This window comes from Cryptosporidium bovis (assembly GCF_009768925.1).
Source record: "Cryptosporidium bovis isolate 45015 chromosome Unknown contig_21, whole genome shotgun sequence".
Classification (NCBI taxonomy): domain Eukaryota; phylum Apicomplexa; class Conoidasida; order Eucoccidiorida; family Cryptosporidiidae; genus Cryptosporidium; species Cryptosporidium bovis.
Window position 1 is genome coordinate 114,167 of NW_027125023.1, and position 23,500 is coordinate 137,666.

Consider the following 23,500-nt stretch of genomic DNA (forward strand, 5'->3'; position numbering starts at 1 on the left):
CAATATAGCCTTAAGTATCGATAATAATTAACTATAACTAATAATAAACAAATTATATTTATCTAATAATAATTTTACGAGGAGGTGGAAATAATGTCAATCATTTGATTGTGATCTATTGTTTCTAGTTCTAGAGCGAGCTGCAAGTTCTGAAAGCTCTTTTTTTAACGCTCTTTTATCATTTCCATAGGTAAAGTGAAGGAGTGAATATAACAATAGTGATATACACCAAGGGAATACCGTCAGGAATATAAGTGAATTTGAAAGTGCATTTGCATTTCTAAGCCTTGATTCAGGATCCATCTGACTCACATTTTTAAAGCTTGCTTTATAACCAAACACATTCTCAGATAAAATTCCCACAACTGGAGCACCAAATGTTGCTGCTGAAATACCCTCAAAAAGTACTGCAATTGAAAATACGGTAGCTCTGTGTGAAGCCCTAACTACGTCTGATAGTATGGGTCTGCTTGCTGCAGCTCCTGCAATTGCAAAGAATCCCAATAAAAATGATAAGACTAGGAAATAATATATTGAAGATGCTTCTTTTGGAATAACAAGGAATAAAATGCACATTATTGGAATTCTGATTGCCATCGATATCTGACCAACAAGCGGTCTACCATGATCCTCTGTGATATTATTTAGGTAGTCCCCCATTAACCCACCCAAAGGACCTCCCAACATTGATCCTAGGAACATCACGGCAACAAGAACAGCAGCCTGGAAATTAGTAAGGTCGCAATATTGGAGATACATAGTCATGAATGTCAAAGAGCTCCAAGGAATGGTCCCTGAAACACCTTCAAGAATCATAAGGATTACACTTTTAACGATAAGACTTTGAGTAATAATATTTTTTGTAAATTGAATCGTTGAAATATCCTCGCTTAATATATCTAATAACTCATCGTCTTCTTCACGAGATAAGAAGTTATTTGTACTCGACAAGGACAAAAGCCCCTCTCTTTGACCTTCTTCAAGTGTTAGTGAACTATGAATTGACTGTGTATCCGATTCAATACCACCCGTATCTGGACGTGCTGCTAATGAAATGCTAAATTCATCTTGTTCGTGTTGTTCTGAATATTCGTGATCACTAGTATCTGTTGTTTCAGTTTCTGATGTTATTGTCATTGCTCTTCTAACACGACTTAAATGCAAGTGTGGAATCTCGTCCATAAATAATACAATAATTCCACCTAAAGTCGCACTTAAGAGACCAACTAATAGGAACGCAAACCTCCAGCCTTGAAATCCTGCAATTAACTTTTGTGATACAGAAGTAGTCAAAACTGCACCAAAAACTCTCCCAATACAACTTGAAAGTTGAATCATTCCAAAACCAAAACCCCTACTTTTCGAACTTAGAGTGTCTGCCAGTACACTTTGTGCCAAAGGACCAACACTTCCTAGAAATACACCATTAATTGCCCTGGTAATTAGTACTTCCCAATAAAAGCTACTAAATGATAGTAAAATAGTCACAAAACCCCAAGCGGTAACTCCAGTTGCTAAAATGTATTTTCTTGAATATCTGTCAGCTAGCAAACCCCATATTGGACAACTTACTGCCAAACATAGTATTTGACATAAAATTATATTGCCAAGATCCTTCGGTGTTAATTTTAAGTCAACTTCAAGTGCTCTGAGTGATGCGGGAAGAAGCTGCTCATCACATCCGTCAAGTGAAGCAGCTAAACAAACTATGGCAATACTTCTAAGTGCAATATTTTGCAACCTTCGTACTTCAGTTGCTTCATATAATTCTATTGATGACACTGAACCTGATGAAAATGAATAGTCATTGCCCTTTATTGGTTTAGTTGATTTTCCATGAATCTTTTTATGAAGCTTTTTCATAATTGAACCATCTTCATTAAGAGGCTTTTTGTATTCTGAATCTATCTCCAATTTATCCATCTCAAATATTACACTAACCACAAAAGAGCAATATCTATTTGTTGTTTACTACTTACAAATTTACGATATCGTAGGCACGCTTGAAATTTCACAGTATTTTTGCGTATAGCTGTCTTTCATGCATCGGCCTGCATTAAATAGGCGGTTGAATTCGCATTAAAATCTGTTGGGCCCTTTAACTATAAGAAAGTGTTTATGTAACGAGGCTACCTGAAAAAAATACCACTTGACACTCAACTTTCATGTATTTATTTCATTTGCCAGTACAAAATTTTTCTTATTCTTTTTTAGTACAACATACCGGGCATTGGTGCAATGTGGTGAGTATGAATTTGCAACACTCCGAACAAATATAGCTATTACAGTCTAAGCACAAATAAATATTCATCTTTTTTTGTGCATTTCCAACCACAATAAATTCGTTTTCATCTCCGAACTTGTTATCGCACATCTTACATTCGTTATTTGAAATTAGTTCTTTTCCAATAAGGTCTTCTTGATCTTGAGTATTTATTTTATTAATTTTTGGATGCTTAAATAAATATGCAAACGACCTTGCTAGATGATTCGAAGAAATCAAGTATATTGAACATACGGGGCACTTAGTTGGTAGATGGCAAACAATGGATTTGCACTTTGGGCATGTGTAACCACTATTTGTTAATTTTTGATGACAAGAACAAGCAAACGAATGGTTTTGATTTAATGTGTATTTTGGAAATCCCATTGGTACGAGATTTATATTTAATGGCATGTTTCTTGTACTGCATGGAGGAGGTTTAACAAAGTTGTCAAGAGCTAATCTTATGAGATGATCATTGTTAATTGCACATAAACATATTCCACCCGTCATTTTCGTAATATACTTTATTACGTAGAGCTCTGGAATAAACAATATTGCGTTTACTACAATATTATTCAAACTGAACTCTTCTATCCACTCATCAAATATAAATGTATTGTCTATACTTCTCATACTTCCCAGGAAGAAAATAACTTCTTTTGTTCCATATGGTGGGATGGAAACAAGTAGGCACTTTGCCTTATCGAGACCATTTTGAATAGACATATTTCCCTTGCAACCTTTTTTCATATAATTGATTATAGATGCAATTATTTCATCATAGTTAGAATTATATGATATTATTACCTCTACTATTTCGTCATATACGGAAATAACAGAAATCTGCGTTAGGGGGTTATCGCTTAAAAGCTGTTTTATAAACACCTCATTACATTTCAGCATACTTTGCATACGATCAGGCTTGTAATCGAGTTCTAGCATGTTTGACGTCATGTCCAATATGATGACTATGTTTCTAAGTAATCCGCGTCTAATATTCGGTAAAGATGACTCTCTTAACATGTCATTAATTGATTGTTCTGCAGATGGAACGAAGTCATTCTCCCCTTCTTCGTTTACAACTATGAGACCTTGCTCAGTCTCAACCAGACGCTCCCAATTCTTAATAATCCCTTTTTCCCATGTGTAAATTGTGTCCTCTTGATCATCTAAATTATTTGTGAGTCCATTTAAGTCACCTAACTTTTCTGCATAGTCCATTGTTTAAAAAGATTTGGAATACATAATTCTAGATAATTACTTTGTTAGTATGAATTATTCACTCCCAAACTTGAAAAAACCTTTAAGAGTAATTTTCCCTTTTTTTATCCCAATTTGTGTTAATTATTTTATACCCCTATGATTAATTACTTGTATGGCGCGTTTGCAATTTTGAGTTCTTTTTAGAAATTATTTCGGTCTACTTTTGATATAGTTTTAAATTCGTTAAAGATAGCTAGTTTCATTTATAATGTTCTTTGTAGATTAAAATATAAAAAATTAACATTATTCTTTCTCAAATATTCGGCTATTATCCTAATGCATATTCATTTTTAGGTGCGTATTTATAACTTAAAATTATTTGTATAGATTGTTTATACTAAATACATTTAGGAATCAGTACATTTTTTAATATACGTATATGGGAAGAATAACAATTATTATTATTCTTGAAAATATGATATTTAAGATGAAAGCTGATTTTTTTATTTAAACAGAGTAGGAAAGATATTGCTAATGGAAAAAGAAAATACATGTATATTTCAATAGTTTTTTCATTTTCCTTTTGTTAGCTATATATCTTGAAATAATTACGATATTCTCAATGATAGTTTCAGTGATAACAATAATGAATTTCCTTTAAAAAAAAAAAAAACTTGATCCAAACTATTAAATGCGCTAATTATAATTAAGAGTTTATCATACTTTCAGCTTCAATAAAAATATTAGTAAAACACCAATGAGTTTTTGTAGAGCTATGTATTTGATAATTCCCCACAAAATTTATTTGAATTCTTAAAGAAGTTCAATTTAATGTTTTTTTCTTTCATTTTCTCAACGTGATCCATTACTCGTTCATTTTCTAAAATATGCTTATCAGCACAATTTAAGATGAAGTGATGTAATATTTCATACTCTGTACATTTGGTGATAAGCGAAAACAAAACCTTATAAAATAAATTTGATATAAGTTTCGAATCTATTCTATCTTTAATAGAATGAAGTTTTTCAAGTAAATTGTTCTCCAGTATTTTGTTTGTGTGGAATGCGGAGTAGCTTCCGGCGTTATATATTATTAAATAAATTGTAATAACAACTAGATCCTTGGGGAACCTTAAATAATGTGTTATTATTTCAATCCCATTCGAGCAAATGAAAACCATGCACCATTTCTCAGACAATTTAATAAGTTTATTTAAAGAAACCAAAATAGGGATTGTAATATCATTTACACAGTTCTTAATTTCATGATGATTTAAGATATCAATAAATAACCCTATTATTCCCATGTATACTAGTTGTTTACACTCGCGTCTACTCTCCGGAGAAACAATTATTCTACACAAAGTTTTTATTGTTTGAACCTTAATAGGAAGGCATTTATCATAAACCAAAACAAAAATTCGAGGGCACATTTGTAAAGGTTGCAGCGACTCCAAAGTTATATCTGCACTTGTGTTATTCTCGATAAATCTGATTACTGATGAAATATATGTAATACTCCAAATTCTCATGGAAACATCACCAGAAAAGAGTAGATTAACTGCTACAGTTTTCATTTTTGACCATGATTTTAAGGCAGCGCTTGGTGAAATGCGAACCATTCTTACAACAACACGTAAAATAGCGTTTTTGTATCTATCTGTAATACATTTTGTATTAGATTTCAGAAAGATTTCTATTATTAAATCCAAAAATCCGTTTTTAATAGCTACTCTGCAAAGCATAGGTTGTTCCCTTTCCACGAAATAAAATAAAATAAGTGCAAGTATTTGTTCGGTTTCACTAGTAATTAACTCGTGACTTTTATTCAATAAAATTTGTGTTACATTTATAATGGCATCCAAAAATGTTTGATTTGATAATATCTTTTCAAATTAATTTAATTAATAAATATTGTGAATATAACTTAAATATTTTAACATACCTGTATTGTCTGGGTCGGTATAATTTCTGAATATGATGCAAGGAGATGTAAAGAAGAAATTCTAATATTTTTCTTTATTTCGTAAAACAAATAAATTTGAACGATTAATTTAACTTATATCATACAGCAACTTACATCATATTTTATATTATTTAGTGATACATCTTCATCGTTATATTTAGAAGAAAATTTGATAATTAAATCAACTAGTTCTGGACAAACAAGATCAGGTCTAGTTAGTTTTTCAGTAAAACCACATCTTGCAAAGTGGGATAGCTCTCTAATTTTAGATAGTTCCATAATAGTAAAGTGTCAAATATACAAATCTAGAAGTAAATTTTATTTTTAAATTTATGGACGAATGGCATTTCTTTTTAAGTCAAACAAAAAAGTGTGGATAAATAATTTGAAAACTATGAATGAGTAAACCAAGACAAATGGATATCTAAGACAATTAGCTATTATTTGATATAAATAAAACTGCTTCTTATTGAAATGAATTCCTTTTTTTATATAAATACTTATTTTGTGTGTGAGGGTTGTTATTCTGTGTGTATGGGTATGAGGCTTTGCTTTTGTAAGATAAATTTGTATTGAAAAGTTACCAAATGATAAAACATAAATGGAAAAGAGTAGCAAACCCATTCATAGAGAATTATTCCCAAATACAAGTTTAGGTGCAACATTTTTACCTTTAAATAATAATAAAACAATGCCGTTAAAAGAAAAATCAAATGCCAAGGATAAAAAATCATACCCATCATCTTCATCCTCACGATCCTCGTCACTATCATCTTCTTCGCCTTCAGTTTCCTCGCCAAAATCATCTCCTCAAGGTTATGATAAAGTAGGAAAAAAAAATTCATTAGACAGTAGTTCTGAATCTGAAATAGAATCAAAGAAAATTATAAAAGTACCAGGTAAAGGTAAGGATGAGATAAAAAGAGAAGTTAAAAATATGAGTATTAAAACATCCAAAAATAAGAAGTTATTATCTTCGGATAGTGTACCAGATGATTTGAGAGCACAATTTGAATTAGCCGTAAACAAAGTCAGAGCTTATATAGAAAGAGAATATATAGACAAAATGTGTGAGATCGATACAGAAAACGCAATAAAATTACAAAAAGAGTTGAATAAAATATTAAAATCTGAGAGAGATGCATTAGAAAGAGAGAAGTATAATTTTGAAAAACGTTTGAGAGAGGATATGGAAAAAGAAATGCATGCAATAATAGAGGTGGCAGCAATTGAAAATAAAAAAAAAGCGGATGTTTCTCTTGCTGAAATAAGAAAAGACATTGAATCACATTACTTATCAAGACAAAAGGAGGTAGAACAAGAACTATTGGACAAGAAAAAGTACTTTGACGAGGAACTTGAAAAGAGAAAAAAAGAGCTTGAAGAAGAGTTTAATAGAAAAAAGAGTGAATATCTAGCAACCATTTCAGAAAGAAAGAAGGAACTGGAAGAAGGATATGAACAAAAAAAGAAGGAACTGGAAGAAGACTATGAAAAAAGAAAGAAGGAACTGGAGGGAGACTATGGAGAAAGAAAGACTGCAATAGAGAGTCTTTTTAATGAAAAGATAAGTGCAATTGAGAAGCAGTTTGAAGACAACTTAAAAATAAAACTAGAGGCAGAACTTGCAAAGCATAATACAAAACAACAAAGTAGTATTATCGAGAAGGAAAAGGAGTATTTACAGGGAAAGGCCTTAGTGAATTCACTAAAGGAGCAACTTGAAACAATGACTAATCAGAAAAATGAATTGGAAAAAATGAGTACAACTACAATAGACAGTATGAAAAGTTATATAAAGGATCTTCAAGAATCTAGTGATATACAAAGGAACCAAATAATAACAATGGAAAAAACAATTAAAGCCATGTATTCAAAGGAACAAGAAACAATGGAACTTATGAATAAAGCAAATGAAAAGCTAGACAATACGATTGATATTAAAGAAGCAAAAAGAATAGCATATAATTCACTTTTAAAAGGAAAGGCACTACAAATATTCGATGAAACATTGAGGAATCATTATAAAATATGTTGTATTAAAAAGTCATTCGATAAGATGAAAAAATTGATTTCAAGGCCAAAGGCAGTTCCAATTAATGGTGATGGTAAGGGATTAAAGGGTCAAGACCTCACACTATTTTTACTTAGAAAAGAACAACTTGCATTATTTGCAGAAAACGAAAATCTTATGGTAGAAGTTGAGAATTTAAAATCTAAGCATTTAGAAGAGTTAAGGAAAACGCAAGAGTCATTTTTGAAGTATAGAAAAGAAATAGAAAGAGGTACAGATGAAGAAACAAATATCGCGTTATTTGAAGCTTCGATGTTCAAATTTTCGAATATATTTAATTCAAAGGTTAAATTACAAGTACTAGATGCATTTTTGAGAATTGCAATGAATTCTGCGAGAGGTAGAGGAGGCAATGAAGAATCTAAGAAAGAAACCTCAAAACAGTCGAACACAATAAACAGGGACAAAGAATTCATTCATTTGTTGAATCTACTTTCCTACAATTCAAGAATTAAGTTATTCTCCTATTGTTGGAGAAAATTAGTGTTTCAGACAAAGCTAACTCCTCTGAAAACATTACCTACAACTCCATTTAATGATATAACGAACCACAAGGGTGGAAACATCGACTCCTATTACATGAGAGATTTCATAAACAGTATTGGCAAGGATGGTAGTGTGATGAGTTTCGCCCATCAACCAAATTATTATAATAAACTACCATCAGTAGTTAACTTACAAAACAAGGCAACCTTTGTCCCACTTAGAAGAGACAATCCAATAACATATGGCACCTACTTTAAGTATAACAAAGAATTACTCTCTGAAAGCTGTGTAACTGGAAGGCCAGTAGGCAGCTTTACAAATTCTATAATAAACTAGGAATAAATAAACTAAAATATATATCTTAACTCGCTATATTCAACAATAATAAGTTTTATTTTTTTTCAAAAGCAACCTGAGAAACAGCCAGACCTCCCATTAGAATCGGATCTAAATAATTGAAAGCCTCTAGAGTTTCCCTTTGAATCTGAATTAGAGTTATTATTATCGATCTTGTTCGCTTTTGGAAGATTTCTCGCGATCTCTTCAAATAAAGCTTGGACATTATATCCTGTTTTTGCAGATGTTTCGAAATTTAATATACCCTTCTCTTTTGCATATGCTGAAACTATATCTACATCAACAGCTCTGCTACTCTCAAGATCTTGTTTGTTTCCAACAAGTGCAACAACAATATCGCTGTTGTTTATATTCTGAAGCTCTGAAATCCAGGATTTTGCTCCCTGAAATGAATCTGAATTCGTAATATCATATACAACTATCGCTGCAGCTGCACCTCTGTAGTACATCGGTGCTAGACTTCTGTATCTTTCTTGTCCAGCAGTATCCCATATTTCAAATTTTACTATATACTCATCATCTACATTAACTGATTGAGTCATAAATGCAGCACCTATTGTTGGTTCCTGATATTCGTGAAATTCATCCTTAGAAAACCTAACAAGAAGGCAAGATTTACCAACTGAAGCGTCACCCAATATAACCAACTTTAAATGCAAAGTTTTTGGGTTTTTTACATTTGATTGAGACATTTTTATGTTTGTGTTCTTGCTCACCTTGCGTAAATTAGTTCATTTCAGATAAAATGTCAAATACATCAGAAAGTTAAGGATGAAAAGAGGAAATTATCAATTAATTCCTGCAATAATCAATCCAGGAAATCCTATAATATTTCTATTTAATTTTACAAAATATATTTAAATAATTCTAAGTTAAAGTTCTTTATTATTTCTGGGTTCTAATATGGACGCCAATTTATCAAGCATCCCCCATCATTCTGATGTTCATGTCTAATCAATTATTACACGGGGGTCAACAACCAATAGTTACAGAAAAAAAATAATAATAGAAATTAGTGTAAAAGAGATTCTCCCCCTTAAATTTACTACGTCAAATTGAAGGAAAAGATACAATTTTTTTGTGTAATAGAATATACAATGAATATTTCTGATTAATTTTTTTTTTAGTGCTAACCCCCTTAAAATTGAGGAAATTAAGGAGTGACTTGTTTAGAAAGAAAATTTGTAATCTAAAGAGAAAGAAGTTACAATTTATTAGCGGTTATAATCGTACTTGACTTACCATTTTATACACTCTTGGGATGAAAGATGGTATGTAATTCGAATAGATATTTAGGTAGTAATTTATTTTATTGTTCGTAGTTCTATATGCGTATTGTATGTATAGATCAAACGGATATTTTGTTCTTATAAGAGCCCAATATAGAGACAAGTAAAATATACTTATTCTTTTGGTAATAATAGACAGTATTAAGTACAAACCAAGTCCAATAGCCTCAAAAAATGCTCTTCTTTCGTAAATTATGTTTCTATTTTGGTTTGCGATAGCAAAGAATGTATTAAGCTTCTTGTTATTCAGTATCTGTTGATGATTTGTGATTATGAAAATTGCTGTCACGGACGGAATAATGTATATCATAGGAAAAGTAAAGGTAAGGCCATAATATGAAATGAGTGAAAGCAAAGAGTGAAAAGAATCCTCAGCAAGAATTCTTTGCCAAAATTCAATTGTGAAAAGTTGAATTGGTTTCCTGGAAATTTCATATAAATGAATTCCAAAACCTATTATAAATGTTAAATTACACAGTTGAACAAGGCGATTAACAAAGGAATTGCTTCTAATTAGAGGTAAGAAACCTAAAATTGACAAAATAATTGACAATAAGAGCGAAATAGAAAGAGAAAATACCATTAATTGTTTATGCCTTTTGTTGACTGTTACTCTTTGTCCGTTGTTTGACGAACCGAATTTTTTTTGATCGTATTTACTATTATTTTTACTTTCAGAGCTGGTATCTAATTCTAATTTAGAATTAATGTTTTTCTTGAACCATTTTCTCTTAAAATATTCCAATTGTGTTGATGTCGGGGTGGGGTATAAATTACTGTAGTATTGTTGCCAAGAATGGTTTTCTGACCAGTTAAAACCATTGAATTCAAGTTGAGCTTCTTCAGACATAATTTATCGGAAACTATAACCAAATATTTAGTTTAATACTGCTTTCAGTATTGGCTCTAAGTTTATTTGTAAATAGAACTTCAAATTAATGGTTTAAACAAAGAAAAAAAAAGCCGCCTTAAAATTTAATAATTGTTGGTAAACCGTTAAAAAATAATAAATTAAACTAATATACTAGTAGTTATGGACTATTTTGAAAATTAAATGCGAAGCTAATGACTATAAATCAAGCAAGCCTTTCCATCTCCATCCTAATTTCGTGAAAGCACGATACGATTGAAGCTAATTGTATTTTTTCACTCGCTCCTCTAGAAAGTCTATATTCAATGTCAGCTAATCTCTTCATTAATAGGGGAATTACCTCTTCGGGCCAATCCACTGTCAGTGATTTATTGTACAAACACTCAATAAAGTCTTGTGTGGAATACCCATGTTCATTCTGAGCTTCTGTGAGCACATTGAATCCCTTAACAAAATTTTCTTGTGAAAGTATGCTAAATATTTTGTCTATTTCTTCATATGTTGGTATCCCTAGGTTTCTATGTATCATTGACTCATCAATAAAAGTATCGAAGTTCTCAATAGAACAGTCTTTCAGTTCCTCAGATTGTGAATGCTCATTTATGTTTCCATGATTGCTCATGCTAGATGATTGTAATACATTTAAAACTTTTCTCATATCTCCCATAGATGAATTAATAAGTGATTCTTGACCTTTGTTTGTGATAAATATCCTCTCCGAAAGTGTAATTTCGGATAGTTTTTGTTTTATGTCCTCTTTAGAAAGTGGTGAAAATCTGAACCTTGTACACCTGCTTTGTAACGCCGGAGTGATTTTATTGACGTAATTGCAAATAATACAAAACCTGATATGTTCGGAATAACGCTCCATTATTCTCCTAAGAGCCATTTGAGCAGTAGTTGTCATCATGTCTGCTTCATCCAATATTATCAACTTTATATTTTCACATAGATTTCGATTGCATTCGAAACCCGAATTTACATCTTTCATTTCAATATCACATTTTTTATTCGAAGTATTTCCATCAATAGTATTTGTGGTTGTAGACGCACTCTCAGAAAAGCTCTTTATAGCATCCCTAACAACATTAATTCCACGATCATCTGAAGCGTTTAATTCCAGTACCATTTGATTTTTTCTATCCTTATATATGCACTTGCTTATAGCATGTATCGTTGATGTCTTCCCAGTTCCTGGAGGCCCATGGAATAATAAATGCGGTAATTGTCCAGATTTTATAAAATTCTGAATTGTACTAATTATTCCACCCTGCAAAAGTAATTCCTGAATATCATTTGGCCTGTATTTTTCTACCCAAGGTAACTGTATTTCCTCCATATTTCTTAATAAGTTGTATGGGAATAAAAGAATTTGGAAAACTAATTTAAAAAATAAGTTCGAAGAGTAATTTAGTTGTTTGTTCAAAACTCCAAATTAACACTAATTTATTTTTAATACATTTCATTGTTTTACCCTACCCCCAGTAACTTGATTAATTTAAGTTTGGTGCCGCTCACAATTCCAAGGAAGGCAAATGAACATAAAAAATGCTGCATTGTGCGTCAAAAATAAATTAAAATGTCACGGATAACAATATTAGGATTTTAATATTGACATTCAATATTCAATTAAATACAGGGAATGAGTTTGACCGCAAAAAATACATTTTAGTCAATAGTTAAGATTTAAGAAAGAAATTAACAAGTAAAATAAATTAAAATTCACGTGACTAAGTATGAAAAACAAATGAATAAGGTCATAATTTCTTATTTTTATATAAATTGTAATTACGCACATGTGTGCTAGTGTGTGTAAGTATTGAAGTCTAAAAAATGAGACGTTATGTGAGAAAAAGTGTGAAAACTGCCTGTGTGTAGTCGTTTTTATCCTATAGTTCTTCCAAATCCTTTAAAAAATATACCAACAAAATCGAAGTTATACTTCAATAACTGAGGTGTATAAGTAAATTATAGTTCAATGTAGCTGGGGGGGGAAATCATAGAAAAATAAAGGAATTTAATATTAAAAACAAATGAATTAGGCAAATAACGAAAGTTGAGAAAAGAAGATTTGTTATTAAAGGAGACAAAATTATAGTTACTTTATATTTTACTTTAATATAAATAAGAAGCATACAACCAAACTGAATAAATATTATAATATTAAATAAAGCTTCTTAAATACGCTAAATTTTATATAGACTCAAGAATTTATTTTTTTTTCTTTTTTTCTTTTCATTAATATAGGAACCTAAAAATTCCTTTATTTAAATACAATTTTATTCATAACTTACATTCATTGATTTACTGAAAAACAACGCCTTGGCTATTACCAAAGTCTTCGAATAATAATGCATGAAGAGATAAGAATAGGAAACAGTCATTCAATCAACAGTAAAAAACAAAATCTGTTAGGTAGCAAGGAAAGTCCAGTTCATTGTTCGCAGGAATGCAGTTGCTATAATACAGAAAATAGTAGTTATTTGTTGGAGTTTCCTCAATCTTCCTCTCTTAATTCTGTGATTTCATTTTCAATTTCACCATCTTCATCAAGCACAGTATTACCTAATGGAAATATTGTACAACCACATGGACAACTATATAATAATGGAACATTTGAGTATTACAAGAAGTCCTGTTGTATTCCCTCTAATTCAATGCCAATTTCTTCTCTTTCAAATAATAAACCATGCAACTTCAACTTGGGCTCATTACAGGGAATAAGTAAAAACGAATTAAGTCGAAAGAAATCGAATAGTGTCATAAATTCTGGCCAAAATAACCCTGAACCTATTTCTGGTGAAGTAATAAACAGTGTTAAAACTAATAATACTGTTTTTAACACATGTTCGAATGAGAGTAGGAATGGAGCACCTCAAATAAACAAAGATTCCTTTAATTCAAATTCAGTTCATTTACGAGAACAAACAGCAAACCTTACTCGAAACATGAATCTGGAGGCATTTAATAATGGTTCAAAAAAATACAATGCAACCTATGAATACGAAAACACGCAGACATGTGGCTCAATAAATATTTTAAATGTGAACGATCTTGAAAACACAAAAACATCTACTGCTACGTCAAATATTACTTCCTCATCAGTCTCAAAAATAGGGTCTTCTTCATCAATAGTACCAATAAACAAACCACTACACAATTTAAGTATAGCATCACCTAAGAATTATTCATTGGTTTATAAGCGTTTGTATGACCGTTTAGGGCCTGTAATGTTTCCAGTCGCACCATTAAAAGGAATTAAACACCCAAGGGGTGAATTAAAACTTTGGCCCACAACACATGATCAGGTTATATCACAAAACTCTTCAAAAAGAAAGGTTCACAGATCTTTATGGATTCCTTCGCAACTTGATTCAAAATTTGAGATTGATTCAAACAGTACTGTATCTGCCTATCCCATGGCATTGAAATTTGTAGAGGATGGAAATACACGTGATGGGAGGAGCATTAAGAGGGAGATAGAATGCCATCTATATATTTATCAAAGACTTTCACAGTTGCAACAAATTCAGGGCTACGATCATCTAGAAGATGCATGGCCTTGTGCAGAATTAATTGGATATTACTTAGACAAAAAAAATCCTGGCAATTCAGTTTTAGTAACTAGGAAATTATCCGGACCAGACTTCTTTGATATTATAAGATCTGAACACTCCTCCTCCGCAAATGCAGTTTATAACAGATGCCAAGCACTTTACGAATATAATAAACTTCAATGGTGTACTTTAGCATTAACCAGAATTGCACAGTACTCGGCACTTGGAATAAGGCACAACGATATTAAACCAGATAATATAGTTTTAGATTTTTACTATCAGGATGAAAGTAACGAGAGGCATTTGGACGTTAAGATAATTGATTTAGGAACAGCTTCAATGCACAGTGCGAAGGACTTCACTGGTGGAACTTCATGGTATGAAAGTCCTGAACAAAAGATGCTCGAATATTATACAAAGAAGAATAGAGACATCAAATCAGCAAAAACAGTAGATATCGGACTTTCATCAGATTCATGGGGAGCAGGTATCTCAATTGCAGAAGTTTTAATGGGAAGAAGAGTAGTAGATAGCATGAAAACACCATACGGTCCTGGTCCTTTAGAATTTAGAGGAAAGGATGGATGGCTTATTGATCCTCAAGAATGGGTTGAATTTGCTAAAATTGCACTTGGATTCGACAATAAAAACACTCCCCCATATAAATATAAAATATGTGAAGAGGCTGCAAAATATATATTTAATATGCTTGTTCAAGTTAATTCAAGTAAAAGAGCGAATATTAATGATGTTATTAAAAGAATGGATTACTTTACTCAAAGGGCATATCAAGAAGTTAAGTTAAGACATAAAATAGGTTAGAGCGAAGATAAGAAGATATTAGTACTTATAATTTTGTTTAGTTAGTTATTATAGTTATTAAATATAACGAATAAGAAATCTGTTTATTTTTATTCTATATTTGCATCAATAATTATTAAAATAATAGTTAATTATGATTTAATAATCTTCTTTCTTAATGAGTTATAAATACTTTCCTTAAGAAAAAGCATGACTAGAAAATAATTAACAAAAAAAATTAGGACTCTTGAATAGATTGTAGCATTGGCCAAATAAATGCTTCCAATTGGTTTGCATATTTTGTATATATTGTATTTTTTGCGTTATAAAATCTGCAGTTATCAAACATTCTCTTTAGTTCACTGCTAAAGTCTTTAATTGTTTTATATTCCTTATTTTTAGCTTTACGTTTCATTGTTTGTATGTCAGTTGGCTCTTTAATAATCTCATAATAGTCAGAAGCCTCACCAATGCTAACTGGCTTTCTAAACGGCCATGCGTTTTCATGTCTAGAAAGAGTGTCTAACAACTGCCATATTTGGTCATTCATTGATAAATCTGACTTCGATTGTTCAATAATATCTTGTTTTCGTTCAACCCATCCTACTTCCAATACACCTGGAATTTCATTTGGTTTAATTTTCTTTGTCTGAGCTTGAATTTTTTCGGATTGCTCATTTTCAGGTTGATCAATAGTCATGTTTATTACTGGAGTCGCTTCTCCGTTGTACATATGTTCATCCTTATTTGTGTTATCTAGGATAGAATTATCACTAATTTCTGTCGAATCTAATTTATTTTTCTTATTTTCATAACTTTGTTCGGTTCTCGAATAGTTTTCCCATAATTTCAGACCGGGATAGACCTTTAGTGGTCTAACCTTATTTATTGCCCTCAATAAGGTCATTTTCTGCTCGTGAAAAAGATCAGAAAGTCTCAAATAATTAATTCCTGGTTCAATATAACACTCCATTAATGTTCCTCCATCATAATCCTTTATATACCCAAACCATCTTTCTTTGGGCATAGTCACCTCCTTTCTAAAACCTTGTTTTCTAAAATATCCGGTAGCAAAATTATCCGCATAAGTTAAAAAATACTCAATATTACTTTTTTTGACGTGTTGCTTTAGGTGATTCATTAATCTTGTTCCGTAACCCTTCACTTGTTCAGTGCTTGTCACCGCTAAGAATGCGATTTCAGCAAATTTCTGTTCAAAATACGGACGAAAACAAACTCCACCTATAACTTTTCCCTTTTTCAACAGGCAAAATGAATAGTGATTTCTGTCAAATATTAATCTAACGATGTATTCTCTTGGCATTTTTGGTAATTGTTTAGCAAATACATTCTTCAACGCAATCAATTTGATCAAGTGATCTGGTTCACGGTCATTAGTTAAACATTCGAAAGAAATTATGCCAAGCGCCTCTTCTTTTGCACTTCCACTATCTCTATGCAAGAATCCAAGGCCAGTTTCGGATAACAAGCTTGATTGGAGCGTTTCATCATCAGAAATGTACCTTAAATGATCCCAAGCCTGTTTCTTTAGATGCTCAATGGAGTTATCAGAATCTATTCCAGAAATTCTGCACATTTGAATAATAAATTTCATACAAATAGCTCTACTAATATAAGTTTTTATTGCATACTTCGTAAATATACCTGAATTTTCAATATCATTAAGAATTATCCCAATGTTTGTAAGTAATAAAGATTTTAAGAAATTTAGAGTAAACATTTCGGTAATCTTCCTTCCTGCTGGTGAGTCTCTCCTCAAAAACATTTTCCATTTATTATAATTATTTTCATAATCCTCGTCTGGAAGGTAATTCATTATGAAACTTTTTATTGTTAATTTCCCATCTTTCTTTATCATTGGGAATGGCCCTCTTTCGCGAGCTTCAATATTCAACCACTGTTGTATATTTATTATCGAGATAATAGTAGATACTGCCTCCTCCAAAGTTACCTTGAATATTCTATTTGAACCACTGTTATTCTCATTATTTTCTGCTGAAAACCCACTTTTCAGAATCGAATCAAAGTTTTCAGATGACTTTAATAAATTAGGATCAGAGTATTCTCTATATACTTTCTCCAATTCATCTTTCTTGATATTTTCAAAAATAAAGGGAGAGAATTCATCGAATACTAAAGTCCTGATTTCCCTATCAATATTAGCATTTCCTTCACTAGCTGGCATTAAGTTCTCAAGTAATGATATCTATATTTAGTGTAGAGTAGTTATTTTCAGGTAGCTTGAGTTAATATTTCAGAAGAGAAATTACAAATCGACTAGGTTAAATTTCAAATAATAATGAATTGATTGGCGCCGTTATAACCGCCATTATAAATTGACATTGCCTTTAATACAAAAGGAAATTACCATGCATGCTAAAGTGTACAAAACCTAATTACCATTCACACTAAAAAGATCATAATAACAAACAGAAATACTATTTTAAACAGAAGTGATGTCTTCTATATTATTAAGCAAAATAAATATTGGAAAAGTCGAACCATTTGAAGTTTGTTATATACTATCGAGTGTTTCCTTGAATACAATTTAGGAAATAAACAAGTATTTGTCTAACATTAATTTCTTTAAAGTAAAGCTTACTAGTTTAGTAGATAACTGATAAGGAAAACTATCAACTAACTTCAAAAGTAATGGCATATCTACATCTAGTTAATAACATATTCAACAGAAATAATTTTTGATTTATTATCATCGTGACCAACATCCGAATTTATCGTACCATTTATACCGTTCAATGCCTCTACTTTAATAATATCCTTTTTAAACTCTGATTCAGGTAATGTTGCATTCTCACGTGTATTGTTACTTGAAACTGGTGCACTTGGATGTGAAATTCCTGTTATTTCCTTTTCTGAAACTATTTCGTCGTCATCCTGTTCTTCATTATTAGGTTGCTTCATACCAAGTGTATGAATTATTCTGAGCTCTTCATCTAAGCCTAAAAGTTCATTTATGATAATCGGATGTAAAGTTGATGAACCAATTCTAAATGTGTTTGGTGAAGAAATATACTCCTTTCCGAGGGTTTGTTCAACTTGTTTTATGAAGTCGTGCGCAATTTCAATTGAGCTGACTCCACCCTGAAGTTTCAGTCCAACCGTACGTTTCTGGAGGTAACGTAATCTATTTGGGAGCACTAGTGTTCCATTAACAAAACTTTCATCATAGTAAGACTGCAAACACTCTAAAAGTTCCTCATCGTCGCCTGCAGCAACTTCTTTGTCACATGGTGATTCACCTTTCATTGAAAATGATATTTCCGATAATAAGTACTTTAGATCTTCTGAATTCAAATTTGTTTTAACCTTTCCTGTACATGTTACAATGAAATCTGCCCCACCAAGGATCGCACATCTAACCAATGAAGATAATCTTGACGCTTCATGAATTTCCCCAATTTCTAAAACAACTTTTAACAATGTGTTTTCACCTATCAATGATTTTACACGTGAAATTTCCCCTATTACCTTGTCCATTTGTTCAATCAATAGTTGATGGGTGTACTTGTATAACATTGGATATATAAAACTTCTAAGGGAATGTTTAGAGTTTGGTAATCAATTAGTTGAACGTATAACTTACCTGTAATCAACAACATATTCAACCTCATGAACTTTATAATATCCTATTGCATTGAATATTTCGGCATCTATTGCTTCGGGACAGCCATCACCTTTTGGCCATGCCACAACTGTTGATAGTGAAACATTGGAATTCTCTGGAAGGGAGTGTTTTACTGTTGGAATAAATTGTGGATATGTCGAGATTGAAACTGGAGCCAATAATTGATCTGTCATCGCCTCTCTAATAGCATTTCTCAAAAGCTTTGTATTCATTTCTGAGCTATATAGAGTAAGCTCACAGACCTTTGCAACATCTTTTAAAAGTTCTTTTCGATTATCTCCCATTTTCGAGGATATTAATATTTATTTTTGATTTTTGTCTTAAAATTATCAAAAAATCAGGATATTGTGAATTACCACTTCCGGTAAAACCTATAGTACCCTAAAATTAGTTTGAATACCTAAATTATTGTAGGAAATTTAATTTTCCTAGTTCTCACACAACTATATTGGCCTTATTCCAATATAACAGTATGTTAACTACAAACCTTATTTTTACAATGAAAGCAAACATGCACACTATACGTCGCTTCATGTCTATTATGTACTTCATTTTTAGAGATTTAGAAATAAAAATATAATAGAAAAAAATGAGGAAAAGAAAAATATATATTATATGTATGTAACAAAAATTGTAGTTTAGATTATTTGACGACCTTTTGTTGTTCATAATAATCATCTCTAAAAGGTGTTTTTTGATATATTGATGTCCTTTTTCTGGTTGAAAGATGTATTAACAATTTGAAATAAATACAAATAGCGTCATATCACGGTTCATTTTCAATGATCGATTCAATATTTTGTGAATACTGAAAGTTAGGGATGATCTCAGATGTATCCATACTTGTGAAATAGCTTGAAAATGCGGTATCAGATTGAAATCTATTTAATTCTATGCTTTCTGAACTGTCAGCGAAGTCACTGCCAATTGATTCAATGGAGTCTTTGATACCCTCTATTCTGCAACCACTGCTTGACTTCTGGTTCTCCTGAGTAAGTGTCTCAATAGGATTGATCCTCCAATAATTAAATGAATTAAACTAAAGCGAGTTAACAATGTAAAATAAAAGTTCAATTGAACAGAATCCGAAATAGGATTGGAAATGGTACTAGAAAAAGAACGAATTAAACGGTAAATAGAACGAGAAAGACAGCTCGAAATAAAAAGACTTCCTAAGTAATATTTATTTCACAGGTCCATCGTATCTAATTCTATTCCGATTGTTATTTAAATGTTTATGAAACAAGGCATAAACAAGTGTTTTCGATCTTAGAGTTCTAGTAAAATTCCGTTCTTATTTCTATTCCTCAATTGAATGTAAATCATACTGTAGTTCTTTTATTTGATCGGAATTATGACTTGGTGACGTTATACAATTATTTGCTCACAATCAACACTGCCGGTGTTGCAAGCACAAATCAACCAATCAAATCCATCCTTAGTGACAGTATGATTTATTAGTTTGTAATTTCGACGAACCTGATCATCAAGAGTGTCCAACTGATTCTCATCATTTTCAGAAAAGCTAAAGTCATCCTTATTTGACACATTTTTAATATAATCAGCAATAGGTGGGAACATATATTCCACTATTTCTGAAAGTGTTTCGTACCTAAGAACAAATGTATAAATATAAAATAACTTGAGAAACAAATATTGAATAATTAAACTTACGTTTTCGCATATGTCTTATTGATATGATGTATAACTCCTTTAGGATCAATTATAAATATTTTACCTTCAGGTATTCCAACATGGGAATAAGAGCGATAATCTGTGTCCCTATTACCAAATCCTGCATAAAGTGGATTCCTGTACACTGGAAACAAGCTCCTAATGTCTCTTAATGCTGCTATCTTAAAAATGTAAGGTTTCCTATCAATAACTTCTCTTTTAAAAGAAGGGAACAGACGATCCGGTGATAGAAATACAGGGCCATCGGGTAATGTGACGTTTCCATAATTTCCAACCTGTTTTAGTCCAAATAAAAAATCTCTAGTAGCATCAGCTTGGCCAATCGCTCTAGCGGTTAAATATATTATCTTGTAGCCATTTTCTTTTATCTTAGTCATCAGTTCTGCAACGCCACTATGAGACCAATCTCTTCCCACTATTGGCATTAGTTGCCCAAGTACGTCAGAACGAGTTATGGTTCCATCTACGTCTGACACGACAATTCTTGAATCTGGTGGCCACATATAAATTGTTCCACTGACTGTTTTTTTCCCCTGTAGTGAAGATTCAACAGTATATGTCACTCTATTAGCACCCCACTTCAAATTCATACTCTTTAGTTGATCCGACGTTGGTCTAAGTGAATGTCTAAAGTGCCTTTGAGGAGGTTTAGTTCTACACATATACATACAATCAGCTGCATTGACCTGACTATCCTCCCTTATTAAATCTGGCGTGCTTGAAATGCTTTCTATACTCTCAAAAGAAGAAGCATCGTATTTATCTGCAGAAAAGTGCGTTGGTATACAACTCTGGAGAGGAGACTTAATTGACTGAGGCAACGTGGATGACAAGCATCTTTCAAAGCGCTCAATATCGTTTCTTTTTTCAATTGACCTAACTTGTGTACCATCATCAGATGAAGAACGCAATACTTTAATGTCATCCGTTGATATTCCAAGGAACTTATGCATTGCTTCAGTTGAAGGTGGTTTTCCAAATGCAATGATTGATATCAGTAATGGATAAAATGCTTTTATGGGGTAATATGGAGGTTTTCCATCAATAACTGCAACTAAACAAGGATGATACCACAAATCTGGATCATTTTCAAATTGTTCAAAAGAAACTATATTGTTTCTAAATACATACACATCATGGTTAGTGTCACCAACCCCTCCAAAAAGTAAGTGGCCACATAAAGACAATGTAACGTTATAATTCTGGAAAGTAGAACTTGAGACACTTTGATTTCCTATAAGTGGTTCTGTTTCTCTTGATTTAAAGTTTTCAATATTGCAATTGTTAACAAATTCTATTGTTGTTTCAAACGATCTGGTGTGTGAAATGTCTATGTTATTTTCGACGACCTGAGTTGGAATGTCTGTATTTGTGTTTTTTGGAGAACAAGGGGGTGACTCAGTAGGAGATGAAATATTTCCTGTAAACTCATCAGAGCTTTCTACGTTATGAACAAAGTAAGCTTCGCCTGCTGCGCCTAGTTTCATCTTTAGTGGGATGTCATTTCCATTAACATTTATTGAAACATTCTTTTCCCTGCTTTTCAATAACTTTGCCTTACCAAATCTAACATGAAATGGGGTACTCTGTAAAGATCCATCAGGTTGTGGTACTACAATAATGTCAATACACCCACTCAGAGTTGCCTGGTTAATATCGAGAACTGAACTAACGGAATTTACGATCCTTCCCCACATTGTTTTTGTTTGGAAACAAATTATAATTCATATTACAAATACAACTTTTGCACCCCAAAACTAGAGCTTCCTCAGAGTAACTTTGTATATACACCTTGCTATTATAAATAAACTTTATTTAAAAAGAAAAGTTATACCTTTTTCAAAGTTTTAGTGCACAAAGCATTTGTTTTTTTTTTCAAAATTGTCCCCTTCTTATTTCCTTATGGAAAAAAATAATAATTTGAGTTTCGCGGTAATAAAAATTAATTCCGAGAGGGTATGATTTTTTTAAAATAAAACAACATTGTTTCGGAATTATTGTTGTTTATTATCCACTTCTTATGATTTATTTTTACATTCCCACAGGGTATTCTACATAAATGATGTCTATTGATAGAAAAAATTGAAAAAAAAACTAAATAATTCTTTTCTGTTCATAGCACAATTCAGTAATTGAATTAGTATTATGAACAAGTGATTATTCACAAGGAGTGCACCTGTTGTTTCTTTATAATATACAATATAAACATATTTATAATTATTTGATTTTATTTGTGCATTTGTTAATAATTTTTTACGTGTTTTATTAATTTTCCAGTTTCTACTTGATGCGGGGATTAATAACTATAATTCAATTTGAAATATAATTTTCTTTTTAAATGAAGTCTGGGAAAATAGAAATAAAAGACAATGATCCAAATGCACCGTTACTACCATATCTGAGAAGACTCTTTAACACACTAAATAAGGAATTATGTCTATTTCATTTGCAGTTGAATCTACCACACATGTATTCTATCCCACTTGTAGAACAGGTTGCATACAATAAGAACAAACTGGATAATGATGAAACATATATTTCAAATCTAAATAAAATATTTAACAGAGATGACAAAGTTGAGTTAGTGAGGACTCTTTATGTTTATCGTCATTCAAAAGAATATTGTTTCATTGAGAGTTGTATAGATAGTGTGAGAATAAGTTTAAAATTTTTCCTGAAATGTGAATTTGAGAGAAATTTATTTGAACAACTTACCATTTTTATGAAAAAAAATTCTGATCATTTAAGAATAGTTAGGAAAAATCCAGTATACGGTTTTGATATCACTTTTTTAATTACAAATAAATTGCTTAATTTTGGTTTTAACAGAAGAATTACGAATTACAACGAAAGTATTCGTAATAAACACATGGGAAAGTACGATATAATTCACTTTATATTGAAATTCGTTGTTGATATTGATAGACAAATACAAGACAAAATTCTTCAGTCTACTTTTTTTTCAAGACATTATATTCGAAAATTACTTGAATTTGTGGACCTAAATAAATTATATTCGTACAACGAAACAACGAATAAGGAACAAATTGAAAATAACAAAATTCCAGAGTCAGAAATAAAAAAAATTGAGGATATTAGAGATTCGAGAAAAGAGTCAAATACCAATAATAAATTAATTCAAAGTAAGAATATATTCTCCCAACTAAGTGATTCAATAGGAAAAGATGCTGTTGTATTAAAAGCGCTGAAAACTAAGAATAGGATAAAAAATCTACTTAACTAACCATTGAAATTGTAGAAGTTAACG

The 23,500-nt window shown here is 31.4% G+C and overlaps 12 protein-coding genes across 12 annotated transcripts; 3 read left to right on the forward strand and 9 right to left on the reverse strand.

Annotated features, from left to right (window-relative positions):
* Nucleotides 1-96: 96 nt before the first annotated feature.
* FG379_001369 (12 transmembrane domain MFS family sugar transporter) lies at nucleotides 97-1,923 on the reverse strand (the record flags this gene model as incomplete). The annotated part of the gene is made up of 1 exon (XM_067326972.1): nucleotides 97-1,923. One exon carries the CDS (start codon nucleotides 1,921-1,923, stop codon nucleotides 97-99), a length of 1,827 nt encoding a protein of 608 aa, XP_067183878.1.
* A 277-nt stretch (nucleotides 1,924-2,200) lies between these two features.
* On the reverse strand, nucleotides 2,201-3,487 carry FG379_001370 (uncharacterized protein; the record flags this gene model as incomplete). The annotated part of the gene is made up of 1 exon (XM_067326973.1): nucleotides 2,201-3,487. The coding sequence occupies one exon, from the start codon at nucleotides 3,485-3,487 to the stop codon at nucleotides 2,201-2,203; it is 1,287 nt and encodes a 428-aa protein (XP_067183879.1).
* A 755-nt stretch (nucleotides 3,488-4,242) lies between these two features.
* On the reverse strand, nucleotides 4,243-5,214 carry FG379_001371 (uncharacterized protein; the record flags this gene model as incomplete). Its single annotated transcript, XM_067326974.1, has 1 exon — nucleotides 4,243-5,214. The coding sequence occupies one exon, from the start codon at nucleotides 5,212-5,214 to the stop codon at nucleotides 4,243-4,245; it is 972 nt and encodes a 323-aa protein (XP_067183880.1).
* Nucleotides 5,215-6,036: 822 nt separating this feature from the next.
* Nucleotides 6,037-8,331, forward strand: FG379_001372 (uncharacterized protein; the record flags this gene model as incomplete). Its single annotated transcript, XM_067326975.1, has 1 exon — nucleotides 6,037-8,331. The coding sequence occupies one exon, from the start codon at nucleotides 6,037-6,039 to the stop codon at nucleotides 8,329-8,331; it is 2,295 nt and encodes a 764-aa protein (XP_067183881.1).
* Nucleotides 8,332-8,396: 65 nt separating this feature from the next.
* FG379_001373 (Rab5) lies at nucleotides 8,397-9,044 on the reverse strand (the record flags this gene model as incomplete). Its single annotated transcript, XM_067326976.1, has 1 exon — nucleotides 8,397-9,044. The coding sequence occupies one exon, from the start codon at nucleotides 9,042-9,044 to the stop codon at nucleotides 8,397-8,399; it is 648 nt and encodes a 215-aa protein (XP_067183882.1).
* A 529-nt stretch (nucleotides 9,045-9,573) lies between these two features.
* FG379_001374 (uncharacterized protein) lies at nucleotides 9,574-10,491 on the reverse strand (the record flags this gene model as incomplete). The annotated part of the gene is made up of 1 exon (XM_067326977.1): nucleotides 9,574-10,491. The coding sequence occupies one exon, from the start codon at nucleotides 10,489-10,491 to the stop codon at nucleotides 9,574-9,576; it is 918 nt and encodes a 305-aa protein (XP_067183883.1).
* A 226-nt stretch (nucleotides 10,492-10,717) lies between these two features.
* Nucleotides 10,718-11,851, reverse strand: FG379_001375 (replication factor RFC3 AAA+ ATpase; the record flags this gene model as incomplete). Its single annotated transcript, XM_067326978.1, has 1 exon — nucleotides 10,718-11,851. The coding sequence occupies one exon, from the start codon at nucleotides 11,849-11,851 to the stop codon at nucleotides 10,718-10,720; it is 1,134 nt and encodes a 377-aa protein (XP_067183884.1).
* A 1,012-nt stretch (nucleotides 11,852-12,863) lies between these two features.
* Nucleotides 12,864-14,891, forward strand: FG379_001376 (Ser Thr kinase; the record flags this gene model as incomplete). Its single annotated transcript, XM_067326979.1, has 1 exon — nucleotides 12,864-14,891. The coding sequence occupies one exon, from the start codon at nucleotides 12,864-12,866 to the stop codon at nucleotides 14,889-14,891; it is 2,028 nt and encodes a 675-aa protein (XP_067183885.1).
* A 217-nt stretch (nucleotides 14,892-15,108) lies between these two features.
* FG379_001377 (GCN5 like acetylase with bromodomain) lies at nucleotides 15,109-17,076 on the reverse strand (the record flags this gene model as incomplete). Its single annotated transcript, XM_067326980.1, has 1 exon — nucleotides 15,109-17,076. The coding sequence occupies one exon, from the start codon at nucleotides 17,074-17,076 to the stop codon at nucleotides 15,109-15,111; it is 1,968 nt and encodes a 655-aa protein (XP_067183886.1).
* A 482-nt stretch (nucleotides 17,077-17,558) lies between these two features.
* FG379_001378 (uncharacterized protein) lies at nucleotides 17,559-18,821 on the reverse strand (the record flags this gene model as incomplete). Its single annotated transcript, XM_067326981.1, has 2 exons — nucleotides 17,559-18,444; nucleotides 18,496-18,821. The coding sequence occupies 2 exons, from the start codon at nucleotides 18,819-18,821 to the stop codon at nucleotides 17,559-17,561; spliced, it is 1,212 nt and encodes a 403-aa protein (XP_067183887.1).
* A 1,386-nt stretch (nucleotides 18,822-20,207) lies between these two features.
* FG379_001380 (uncharacterized protein) lies at nucleotides 20,208-21,929 on the reverse strand (the record flags this gene model as incomplete). Its single annotated transcript, XM_067326983.1, has 1 exon — nucleotides 20,208-21,929. One exon carries the CDS (start codon nucleotides 21,927-21,929, stop codon nucleotides 20,208-20,210), a length of 1,722 nt encoding a protein of 573 aa, XP_067183889.1.
* A 641-nt stretch (nucleotides 21,930-22,570) lies between these two features.
* On the forward strand, nucleotides 22,571-23,476 carry FG379_001381 (putative relation to actin related 2 3 (Arp2 3) complex subunit 4; the record flags this gene model as incomplete). Its single annotated transcript, XM_067326984.1, has 1 exon — nucleotides 22,571-23,476. The coding sequence occupies one exon, from the start codon at nucleotides 22,571-22,573 to the stop codon at nucleotides 23,474-23,476; it is 906 nt and encodes a 301-aa protein (XP_067183890.1).
* Nucleotides 23,477-23,500: the final 24 nt, after the last annotated feature.